This window comes from Ostrinia furnacalis, unplaced genomic scaffold (assembly GCF_004193835.3).
Source record: "Ostrinia furnacalis isolate ACB-3 unplaced genomic scaffold, ASM419383v2 OfSCF0534, whole genome shotgun sequence".
NCBI classification, from domain to species: Eukaryota; Metazoa; Arthropoda; class Insecta; order Lepidoptera; family Crambidae; genus Ostrinia; species Ostrinia furnacalis.
In genome coordinates, this window is record NW_021130773.1 from 189,631 (window position 1) to 202,633 (window position 13,003).

Here is a 13,003-nt window from a genome sequence, read left to right on the forward strand (position 1 = left end):
TAAATATTAATTATCGTTTGATAGAATGTTTATGTCCGAATTTACAATGGCATACTTTTAAAATAGAATTTATTTTGGCAAAATNTTAATTCGTTTTGGACTGAATAAAATAAAAATAATGTTCCAATGTACTTGGAACGTTTTTAAAAAGACTTTTTGTTTGAAAGTGGCTTTTAACTTAATTTGCAAAAACGTTCCAATGTGTGAAAATTGTTATAATATTATTTTGGTAGTTAATATAAATACATTTTTTTTAAATATAAGTATAACAATATTCTAGAAAAAATAAGTATAATAATGAAACAATATTATTTTAAAAATTAAAAATATTTATAATATGTATAATTATAGATACCTAATAAATATTAATTATCGTTTGATAGAATGTTTATGTCAGAATTTACAATGGCATACTTTTAAAATAGCAGAATTTCTTTTGGCAAAATTTCATTCTGCATATTATATTAAAGTGGGGTCCCGTTGCAGTTGGCATGTTGTTGGTGAATGGGTGGCACTGCTCAGTTTACTCTTGTTTTTATTTATTTTTTTCTTCTTCCATTATTATGTGCCACTGTCATGAGTCTATGTAATTGCCTGTATTTGTGTGTCAAAGTCAAAGCCAAAATTTCTTTATTTGTTTAGACTAATAAATAGTTCTTACAAATCATCATTTTGCTCTTAAGGAGCCTCTACATGTCTCATAATCTTTTTACCCTACCAGCGCTTCGAGACCAACATTTGGCAAGTGCTGAGAAGAAGCGCCGCAATAAACTCAGTCACCACTGTCTGCCGGTTAATATAAATAAATAGAAATAGTAGTAGTAGGTACATTCGATTCACTGAATTTACCATGCATTCTTGTATGGTGTATCTTATAAGAGTGGGTATACAAGATTGCGTGTGATGTGATGTCCATTGTAATAAATGTATCTTTCTTTCTATCAATGATGTTTTCAGTTACAGTACACTTAGTACAATTAGTTTTCCGCAACATTCCTGGACAGGATATACTAAATAAACGTCATGCAATCGATATTATGCAGAATATTTTCAATATTGCAGAAATTCTGCCATCTGCATATTATGCCAAGTGGAATGGTACCAAATAATCGTGCTACTAATTAAACGTTATACTAATCGATGTTATTCAGAATGAAATTTTGCCAAAAGAAATTCTGCTAGTTTAAAAGTATGCCATTGTAAATCTAAATATGTAAAAGGAGAAACTGACTGACTGACTTATCAACGCACAGCCTAAGCGGCTAAACGTAGGCACTTGAAATTTGGAAGGGACGTAGCTTAGGTAGATTCACACTCCCACTCATAAATGCAGTAAGTTGTAAAGATACGGCGCATATATTACGTTGTAAGAACTAAAATTTAAGTCAATCATTTAACACATGTACCGTAAGTAACGAAAACTACTGATAAACGCAGTAAGGAACAATCATACTGCATTCATGGGTAGTAAGTATCGAACGAAAACTTAGTTAATCCATAACATAAACAGTTTTTTAATAATTTTAAATACAAAATATTAATTAAAATACAAAAACCTCATATCAAAATAAACTTTGAGTTTAGCTCTATAAGCCCATATATATTTTTTTACAAATATTTGCGTAACTAATTGTAGACACTTCAAAATAAAATTTCAACTTTGATCGCGTTTTTCTCGAAACTGTTCACGTGTTACTTACTGCGTTTATAAATTGTGCGGCAGAATGGTATACCTACCCTACATATCTGCCCTGTAAGTGCCTATTCACTCTCGCCTTGAAAAGGCCCGGATTATAATGTTCGGGAAGACAGCAGCAGCCAGGGAATTCCAGTCCCTAGTTGTTCGCATTATAAAAAAGTTATCGGAACGCTGGTGGAATGTTGACAGATATTTGCAAGCAAAGATAACTTACTGACTCTCCCTGTACTATGGTACGAGTGAACCCCATCCGTTTTGGCACGACCGTTTCTCTAAGATAAGAGCTTGCCATGCAATTTGATATTGCAGCATTTATATTAAAGCTAGTTGAGCACTCGACTTCAGCTAAATCGTTGTCACACATTTTTTTACCGCGACTTACTCGAGAATTCGTTCGTTGGTTTCAGCCAAATGACGTCCACTGCTGGACAAAGGCCTCCCCCAAGGATTTCCATAGCAACCGCTCCTGCACTCTGCCCGCATTACCGCTACCGTCACCAGATCGTCGGTCCACTTAGTGGTGGGTCTGCTCACACTACGTCTTCCGGACTCGAGAACTTTCTGCCCCAGCGGCTATCAGCACTGTGAGGTATGTGCCCCACCTACTGTCACTTGATTTAAGCGAGGAGTTATATAATAGATGAAGATTGTCTCTTCTTCTTATTCGTTACGCTCTTGGCAGAGCGGTCGTGGTCACGTTGAGGCGTTGTTCACATCGGCTGTAGAGGCGGATACAACTCTCCGCACAATCTCCCGCCATCTCTCTCTATTGGCAGACTGTCTGGTGCAGTCACATAAGCCGTCTCCCACTGCTGCTTTCACTTGGTCGGTCCAGCGCATTGGTGACCTGCCACGCGAGATTGTCTCTACATGAGATCTTATAACTTTTTCACTGTATGTTTTCGCCTTGGCATTTTTGGTGGAATCAAATTAAGAAAAAAACTCATGGTAATAACGTTACACAAAACAATGTCTAAAATTAATTATTTTAGATTTATTCATTATTCAAAATTTATTCTCACACAAATACCACAGACAAATTAATGTTATTTTCAATTATCGTAATATTTTTTTTATCATTCCCAGAATTTTGGCATCAATAAAGCAAATGACAATGAAACACACGTCTAATAAATAACATTTATTTATTAAAGAATTTAAACTTATTTTTATAAGGTGAGTATTTACACAAAGACTTAACTTATAAGAAGAGAAAAGATAGTGAAGAAAAGACAGAAGATATGAATAAGTTAATTCACCAGAGCATAAGCACGAGCGCGGTGCGGCGTCGTCGTGTGCCTGCCACAGATATTTCTAAAAGTACAACTTGATAGAGTTAAATGCGTACCTAGTAGCCGTGACGTCACATCGCCTAACGGCTAAGGCCCGGTTTTTTGATTCGTAGTTAAAATAACCAATGGTCAAATTTGACAGATGTCAAATGACAAGTGGTTAAATATCAGAAAAAAATGTTTTTCGAACAATGGTTAGCTTGACTTTTAGTACATTTTTAACTATTCGTTAACATTTTGTAAATATTTAACCATTAGTAGCAAAATTTAACAATTAGTTATTTTAACTATGAATCAAAAAACTGGGCCTAAGGCTAACGCGGGGAGGTGCGAGGGAGAGACGCATTCCAGTGAAATGCGCAGTTAGCTCGATCAAGTTGTATGTAAAATAACGCAGCGACAACGCACCGCCGCCGCAACGCATCGTGTGTTTGGTTCTCACTTTTAAAAATATCGTAATACAAATAAAATTAATAACGACGGCATAATCTCAGGCGGAATTCTTCGTAATGTAGTTTTATTAAGGGCTATTCAGCTACAAACATCTAACCTGAAGTTCTGCTGACGATATTATTAAGGCTGAGTTGCACCACCTAACTTTGACCGTAACTATGACGTTAACGGGTATTTTTTGTATGGAGTTTGACAGATTTTTGACGTTTATCAAAGTTCAAGTAAGATGGTGCAACCCAGCCTGAGTATATCTTGAGATCACAGAATTATAATTGTAACCCTATACTGCACCTTCAGTGCGCCTGACAGTCCTTACATGTGATTTGTTTTTTCAATTTTTCAAGTAGGTAAAACGTCAGGCACACTAAACCTAACATGCACATCCACTCCATCATGACATATTTGTGGTTTTTCATAAAACGTTTCAAGAAAAAATATTTTGTAAATTTTGTTCCTCCTGAAAAGTTCTCATTTTACACATACCCGTGGTTATTACGAATCTTAGCAACCAGTTGCTAATTGTACAATTACAACGTATGTACGCTTGCTATAAATCTTTTAAAGGTGACTGACTTACATAGTGATCTATCAACGCACAGCCCAAACCACTGGACTGATAGGGCTGAAATTTGGCATGCAGGTAGATGTTATGATGTAGGCATCCGCTAAGAAAGGATTTTACGAAACTCCACCCTTAAGGGGGTAAAACGGGATCCACGCGTACGATGTCGCGGGCGGCCGCTAGTTTTAAACTAAAACGTGTGAAATGTACCTAATTAAACACTTTTTTTTCATTTACAAGTGTTTTCTAAACATTTCTTTTATTTTTTGGTTTCATGAGATGAAAGTCCTATTGACTCTTAATCGACTAGTTTATTCAACTTAATAAATTTCCACATTCCCGAAACTTTTTGTTTTTTTTTAATCTTCATTTCAGCTCAAGATAGTATTTTAATAATCGCATTTGTGATAAATTGGTCGCGAAATTTTTGATAGAGCGAAGAAGAACCCACAGGGACATAGAAGTTAAGATACCCAGGTCTTCTGGATAGTCTACTCTGTAATGTCTAGCAGTTCTCTTGTCGTGCTGTCGGTATCGACTGTTGAAGGGTTGGACGAGTTCCCAGGGTCTTCTTGTGATGCTTGGTTTTCAATCAGCTGTTTCAGGTCTTCCTTCTTTTGGCGAGAGAAGAACCCGAACTGGAAGAAGAAATATTTCAAAGTTTAAAGATTAGCAGAAATAACTGTGAGATTTTGAAATAAATTCGTATGTATTATTTGAATCCACGATAGCAAAACAGTGAAGGGTTCAACTAGCCGACTAGTGATCCGAGGAACGCGCGTTCGATCCCCGCCGCCGTTCGACTATCGTGGTAAGCCCACTCGTAACGAGGGGTTAACGGGATCATTTGTATTTACTAATTGCTATTATATTCTTTAATCTGTTTCTAAGTTTAGTAGCGTGGCAACTACGCAAACAAAGTAGAACCTTATTAAATGAAGAGTCTGCCTTCTTTTCAGGAGTCCATTGAACCAGAATAACCGCTTAACGAAATAAAAATTGAAGGCAATAACATGAAGGTAAGAAAATAAAGTTGGTTACCTTATACAAAGCAGCTATGATGGCAGCTAGAACTAAGAGACCAGCCACCAGACCCACAATCAGAGGCCAAATTGGAGTCTTGGGTTCCAGTAATAATGTAGTGGTCACTTCCATTGTCCTTAAATAAAATTATAGGTACTTATAATTAATGCAAAACATGTGAAACAAAACAAAATGATAAATAAATAAATGCTGTAAAAAATCTAATCAAACAATATTTTGATTCTAATATCTCCTGCGTAATGTTTCGTATTTCTTTTCTAAAATAAAACCAACATAATCATTGTATTTGTATTAAAACATTGGTAAACCATGAATTTTGCAAAATATTATTGGCGTTTAGGTGGTACGATTATATTTCTAGAATTTCCTGAGGTCCGTAATACGTTTAATGAAAAGTAGGCATATAATTTGGTCGGTGTTATTAAGTATTAAAACATAGGTAAAGGTAAACATAACTCACCAGTTTTCTTTTGTTTTACCATTTTGAACGTAAATGAACATCTTGGTAGTCACATTCATTGTCTCTTCGTCATTCAGCTTGTCACCTAAAACCAAAAATAGTTAATTTATATGACCATTTTAGATACTTAATGATAAATCAAATCGAATCAAAATTATTTTATTCAATTTTGACCACTGGTGGCACTTATGAACGTAAAGTACAGTTAAAAAAGGTAGCCCTTAAGGGGCACTTTACATGTCTCCTTATATTTTGGGCTCTACCAGTAATACAATCAACTAATTAGGGTGGGTTGCACCATCATACTTTAACTTTGAAAAACGTCAAAAATCTTTCTAACTCCATACAAAAAGCACCGGTTATCGTCATAGTTACCGTTAAAGTTAGATGGTGCAACTCAGCCTTAAAGTTGTTAGTTCGTAGACAGATTCTTTCGACTTTTTTAACATCCTTCGACACCTTAAATTCAAACTTACCGCTCTGTGAATGGTTAAATCGCAGGGGTAATATGTAACCCGTGGTTGAATTAGCTTCGAGCTTTGCGGCAACGAACGAGAGCTTATTTTCATGAAAGCTCGACCCTTCTATGGAGCTTGCTGGGCATACCTGTTGAAAGTCAGGTTTATGAGAAAAACACTAATGTTTTAGATAAAAATAAATAAATAAATTCAGAGTTTAAGCTGTTTTATACCGGTTTATTTTTTATTATTATTATCATAAAAAATCTTACACCATCCGATAGTAAAAAATCCACTTTCAAGTTATACAGGTCTGATGGGCCGTAGTTGGCGATCTGTAAATAAATTGTGTGCATCAGACAAAAGTGTACCGTAAACTTTAAATACTAGACGTAAATTCGATTGGAAAAGTTAGGTCTGATTGATATATTGATGTCCAACTGATATATTGGTGACAGAGCTTGTGAACTAATGTTATAAAAGTACAAACCTCGTAAAAGTGTGTAAACAAAACATCTCCTTTCTTATCAAATGTTTCTCTTGTGACAGACACGTTGGCCTGGGGTTGGGATTTTCTGAAATAAAGAGAGAATAAGTAGGTATAATAGATGACCCACGCTGAACTGTCCCACCAAACTCAATGACAGGGGGGCGCTACCATCGTTCAACTATATGGTTTCCAACATGGCAAAAATCGGAACCAGCGATCCGGTATTGACGGTGGCGCCCCACTGTCAATGTCATGCATAGGACAGTTCAGTATTTTGGAACTATACCTAGTAAATAGTATCGTTTCAAGCAACTAACCAAAACAGTGTTTTAACGAATTTTCTTTGACACAAATGAGTTTTTAAGATACAGTAAACAAATTCCTTTTCCAGCCGACAANATCATACAAATTTTGAAAAAAAATGTACTTGGAACGTTTTTGCAAAGTAAGGTAAAAACTAATTCATACAAAAAGCCTTTTTGCAAAAACGTTCCAAGTACATTTTTTTCAAAATTTGTATGAGAAATATTAGTCAATTTTAATGACAAGTATGTAATAAAATAACGTTTATTTATTTAGTTGAAGTGATACATACTACTCAGTTCAACTCGCTACCAAAAAAAAGCGTACCACAAATTTTCAAAAACGCGATTTTCTCAGTTCGACCTGCGTGTGGGTTGGAACGTTGTAGCATAACTACGTCCAATTTAGGGTCAATTTTTCAACTATCGAATAAGTTTTGACTGAAGAATAAAATTGGTCTGTTGACAGATTCTTATGGGAAATATTTTATGTCGAAATGACAATTTTATTCCTGAGATAAAAGATATCGGACTGTTAAAGCACAGTTACAGTAACATATACAGAACATGTTCTATGTTATGTTCTGTGGTTACATAAGTAAATAAATTAAGATAATTATATTAAGATATAATTATCATAATGTAAATTAAAAAATAAGTTTTAATCAAAAATACCTACTACAAGATACCAGATGTAACACTTTGTCCAAATAAACTTTATTAGTTATTATTATTATTTATTATTATCATATCTTTGTATCTGTGTACGATACTTTTACATTACCATAACAAAGCCATCAAGATGTTCCAATATCGCATATTTAATATCGGAACAAGAGTCTTTGATCATTTCGTAGCATCTTCAATAAACTGCCTGAAGCTTATCACTCTGGGGCAACTTTATCAAGACAACCTTCAACCTAATTTACACTTTATCGCCAGCTGACAAGATTTCAATTTATTCAAGCCTTATTTTCATAGCAAGGCGATGTAAACGGAGCATTTTGTAGGCAATCTATCTGAAAATGGTAAAGATTGGGGACTGATGAGTTTTAGATCATCTTTAGGGTAGATGACAAGAATTTGTTGATACAATAGCAGCGATTAAGGGAATTTTAGGGAAAATATGATAACAGGTAAAGATTAGACTTAAAACGCTTTTGACTGATGCTCTCGTTAATTATTCAGGAGATTAAGCACTTTAAGGTATTAAAATAATATTAAAAGAACTTAAAAGAGTGAAATGAGAATAAAACATTACTAATATTAGTAAGAAAAAACTGAAAGAAATAACACATACTGACTAAAAAGTGCCTACACAGCTAAATGTAAGCAGTAACTGCATTTAGTTACTGTGAAGGAAAGAAAGACAGAAAATATTATTTATTTGACAACTAATATAAAGTTCAAAAAAAAAAATGGACAGAAAAAGACAAAAAAAATTTTGCCAAGAGGTCACCCACTCAGTAGTGTGCTCATCATTTTTTAGTTCAAGTAGACTTTTAAAAAGCACTTAAAACCGTCTCAGTATGCTTCAGGAGTAGGTCAATAAATGGGCCAGAGCTGTGAAGAAGCAACATCTATGATTTATCATAGATTTTGGGATAAAAATCTACAATTTACAGTAACTTCCATAATTCTAATTGATATTCTACTTTTACATCACTCTAGCCTTACCTCAACGTAAAGCCATATTTTAAGCCATTCCCAGCATGCGGCGCATAGGCAATAAGGCAGTGTCTTGCCAAATGGTGCTTTATTAAAAGAATCTGCCGAGAAAATTTTAATTAATAACCAACTGCCTACTCCGTAACAAGCCCGTATTCACAAACGATGCTTGCTTAAGTGAAGCAGCAAATCGAATGCTGTGAATAGAGCTCTGTGATTAGGTCATGTGTCACCCTGTGCGTCCACGCGCACTGTGAGACCTCATAGTAATGTTTGTGAATACGGGCGTAATGCCCGCCACCGCAATCTCACGAAGGTTTCGCGAATGTCAGACCCTTTCTAAGTAGAGTACTTTAATTTATCAAACTATTCATACTGATCAAAGTTTGAGATATACATAAATCATCCGTATCGTACAACAGTTTGACAGACAATTTGGGAAAGTTTTTAGTTTGGGAGATTAATCTCTGAAACTTTACAAATGGTATTTCTATTAGGCCTAATTTATTTATGACATATTTCAAGTTCAAATCATATAACAATACTAGCGGCCGCCCGCGACTTCGTACGCGTGGATCCAGTTTTACCCCGTCAGGAGTGGAGTTTCGTAAAATCCTTTCTTAGCGGATGACTACGTCATAACATCTACCTGCATGCTAAATTTCAGCCCGATCCGTCCAGGTGGTTTGGGCTGTGCGTTGATAGATCACTATGTCAGTCAGTCAGTCAGTCAGTCAGTCAGTGAGCTTTGAGTTAAATATATTGAGATTGATTGATTTCATTGCATCTAAGGTGGTCAAATGTACTGTGTAGAGTATTATTACCATTGGATAGTCTAGTACCTATCTCTATAAAAGATTGTATCTATAATTAAAACGCCGTCATTAAGTACAAAATAACAATAATTTAGGTAGTTTCCATTATATTCCTAGCACAATTATTTCATAATAATAGCATTTAAAGCACTATTTTGGAGTCGGTATTTATGATATCAATACCTATGGTAATACGAGTAACAATTAGTAGTTTCGATAATATTTTCAGTAATTTCAGTTCAACGAATAAAAATAATTATAAGATTAGAAACTTTTGCGTTCCATTACAATTAAAATAGTGAATCACGAGTCTTAACTATTATAGCAGCCGTGGTTACATGCAAACGTTGCGGCCGTGTTACTATAGAACACGTCAAGGTATGTAGGTCGGCACTTCATAAAAAATGTTGCATTGAGACCGTGATTCTCTAATTTAACAAGATTTCTATAAAGATCTCTTTAAAGAAAATTAACGAGACTATTCTCACCGCTGCAACTCCTGTGTAGCCAGGATCTACAGCTTGGCCGCCAATAAAAACCCAACCAGTGAAGGTCAAATTTGTCCCGGGGGAAAGTTAAACTGTCATTGGACCCGCAACGAAATTAATCAGAAAAACATAGGAGGAGTTCGAAGTAAATGTTCAAAGGTAAAAAAATGAGAGTCATCTATACTAATATTATAAAGCTGGAGAGTTTGTTTGTTTACTTGAACGCGCTAATCTCAGGAACTACCGGTCCGATTTGAAAAATTCTTTCAGTGTTAGATAGCCCATTTATTGAGGAAGGCTATATAGTATATAGGCTATATACCATCACGCTACGAGTAAATAGGTGCAGAGCAAAAATGAAAAATGTTGCGAAAACGGGTTTTCACGCGGGCACAGCTAGTTAACTTATATTATTCCATTGCACCGCAATTAAATCATGCCATATAACAAGACAGTTCGTCATAAACAAGACTAATCTCCATGCTTTGCGCACACGCTTCAAAGATATAAGTCACTTCTCCAACTACCCTCATAACACTATCTGCCAACTTTTTATTGCGCTCGCAAAAGTTGAATTTGATCTCTATAGTGAATGGGTTACGGTTGAAAGTGTGTACAGTTGTGTATAGTAGTTGTGGTTTGTATTGTACTGTCTGTATGAAGGCGAGAAATGGCAGGCTTAGCTTCAGTCAAGGTATAAAGAGAACAGCCAGTCAGGTTTTATGAACACCTTACATATTATCACAGAATAAGTAATATAGTACCAAGGATATTATAATTAAAATTTCACTAAACATGACAATTACGCCGGACCAAGAAACGGGTAAGTATGATTAATTACTATTTAGATTCATGCATCTATTTTTCTGACGCAATCTGTGATCAGTCAAGATTGCGGTGCTTTTTCTTAGCACTTGTCAAATATTTGCGCCGAAGCGACGGAAAAAATTAGAACCTTAATATTTTTTGCAGAAGTGAACATAAGTTCTTTTAGTTTGTGTTTATTTTTTCTTTAGTGGGTATTATCTAACAAGCTTTTGTCCGCGACTTCATCCGCGTGAAATTTTGTCTTTCACTGAAAATCTTTATCGCGCGTGTCCCTGTTTTAAAAACCTGGATTATGACTATCCTTTATCCTTTCCCGGGACTCTCAGATCTCCTTAAGCTTTCCAAGTGGGATAAAGAGGCCTAATGTTCGCATATTTCTCTCTTAAACATCCACGGAAAGAGTGGAGTCGGTCATTTTCTACTCTGCTGGGACTGGACTGGTTACTATATTAATACTGATAGATAGACTTCAGTTTCAAATGGTTAGGCTGTCCTCCCCACTCTACGCCTCAGCATTTAGATTTCATTAAGGGAGGACCCTGTTTTAAGCTCGGTTATTTATCACGATGTCTCTGTCAGAATTCTAATTAAACCAAATTAGTTCTCTCACGGTTTTATGGCGGTTTGTTTTGTTCCATTGTTTGGACTGGAGATTATTAACACTTTGCTATTTGTGCAGTGTACTTTGGAGGAAATCGCTATAGGGGGTTAAATTAAGTCAGTGTAGCAACTAGCAACTTTGTTGATCCTGCAAATGCGATTCTACAGTGTAATTGGATGACTACAAATCCTCATGTTTGATTCTTGTCTTATTCTGGGATTATGAGGAACAGATTTTTTGCTGTGTGTGACTTGACTTACTTGACTTAAGGTCCTATGTCCCCTAGATGGGGCAGAGGGAGTCCACAACTAACAGTCCTCCATCGCGTTCGGTCTTGTGAAGTTAGCAAAATTTGCGACAGCATTTATTAATTTTATCAGAAAAAGCTCAAACACAAAAAAAAATAATGGGACCTAATTTGAAAACTCAGAAAAATTCACATACCTACTTAGTACTAAAATGTATGTGAAAGAATAAAGATTTTTGGAATTTCAATTCTTTTATTTAATTTTACTGCAAGTAGCTAGTTTCTAAATATGACACTTAAACGTGTGGTCACCATTTCAGGATTATAGCCTCTCCTCCGTCTTCGCAAAAAGCGTCTGGCTCTGGCGCCAAGTGCTAAGTAAAACGTGACAAATAAGTAATTTTATTTGATGACAAACACCACTTAGTTGATTGACTAAATAGACCTTAAGATATTAACCGGAACCTAACACAAAATGTCCAGCTGCGCCAAAAACACTGACACTTATCTGTACTTGACTATCTACAATTTGCTGGACATGGCAACAATATCCCGAATATTTAAGACATAATAAAACAACAGGCGTACGCTCAACTTAGAAGGTTCCTGCCTGCGGCGTAGAGCGGTTCGGAAAATTGTGTTTTTGTTTTGTCAAGCCTTAGTGAGACTTCAAAATAATGTGCTTCAGGGGTTACCATAGAAGTTAATACGAACAGCTAGGGACTGGATTCCCCCTGTCTTTCCCGAACACTATAATCCAGACCTATTTAAGGTAAGAGTGAACAGGACAGGTATGTACCATCTAATACCCTTATTCATAATAATGCAAACAGCTTAATAAACCTATTTTAACTATTACACTGTTTTATCTCGTTCCTACTTGGCGCTGTCATCATTTGATAGAAAGTGACAAAACAGTGCAATAGGTAAAATAGGTTTATTATGCTGTTTGCCATTATGAACACTGCATCTCCCTTAACATCAGGTGTGATTGCGATCAAACCTACCTGTTCTTTTTTTTATTTATTTCTGTAAATAGGCTTTAAAAAAGCACTTTTACACGTCCCAGTATTAACCCTACCACTGCTTCAGGACAATAAATGGGCCAGTGCTGAGAAGAAGCAGCGCAAGAAACTCAGCCACTATTGTCAGTTCCTGCATCTCAGCGCTATACCTAAGCTGTAGCTTCTACTCACTGCATCTCTATGTATTTATTTCCAACAAAAATGTATACTTATATACCTAATCAGATGGGCTATCGCGTGTAAACTTGGTACCACTTACTCGTACCTCACGAAATACTCTCAAATTATTTGAAACATAAACGCCGGGTTTACTTTGCATATCTTTATTGGATCAGCATAATAGAGCCTTGCTGGCTTTCATATTTCCCCTTTATCCGTCTGAACACATAATTTCCGGGGTTGTCGTAGCTTGGCATGAGGTCAGACCAGTACTGAACCAAGGGTTTTTATATTTTTGATAGTAGGCATAAAAATATTTTGGAGATCCCAAAACTAAGTGATTTCTTTTAATACTTTTTTAAAGAATTCTGGTCTCGTGGTTTTGTATCTAACTAGAGTATCTAAGGAATGA

The 13,003-nt window shown here is 35.7% G+C and overlaps 1 protein-coding gene across 1 annotated transcript; it reads right to left on the minus strand.

Moving 5' to 3' along the window:
• Positions 1 to 4,253: 4,253 nt before the first annotated feature.
• LOC114366094 (integrin alpha-PS3-like) lies at positions 4,254 to 6,545 on the minus strand. The gene is made up of 6 exons (XM_028322881.1): positions 6,459 to 6,545; positions 6,241 to 6,303; positions 5,987 to 6,116; positions 5,511 to 5,595; positions 5,048 to 5,165; positions 4,254 to 4,644 (listed from the first exon to the last, which is right to left on the minus strand). The coding sequence occupies exons 4-6, from the start codon at positions 5,567 to 5,569 to the stop codon at positions 4,498 to 4,500; spliced, it is 324 nt and encodes a 107-aa protein (XP_028178682.1). The 5' UTR covers positions 5,570 to 5,595; positions 5,987 to 6,116; positions 6,241 to 6,303; positions 6,459 to 6,545; the 3' UTR covers positions 4,254 to 4,497.
• Between the last annotated feature and the right edge of the window lie 6,458 nt (positions 6,546 to 13,003).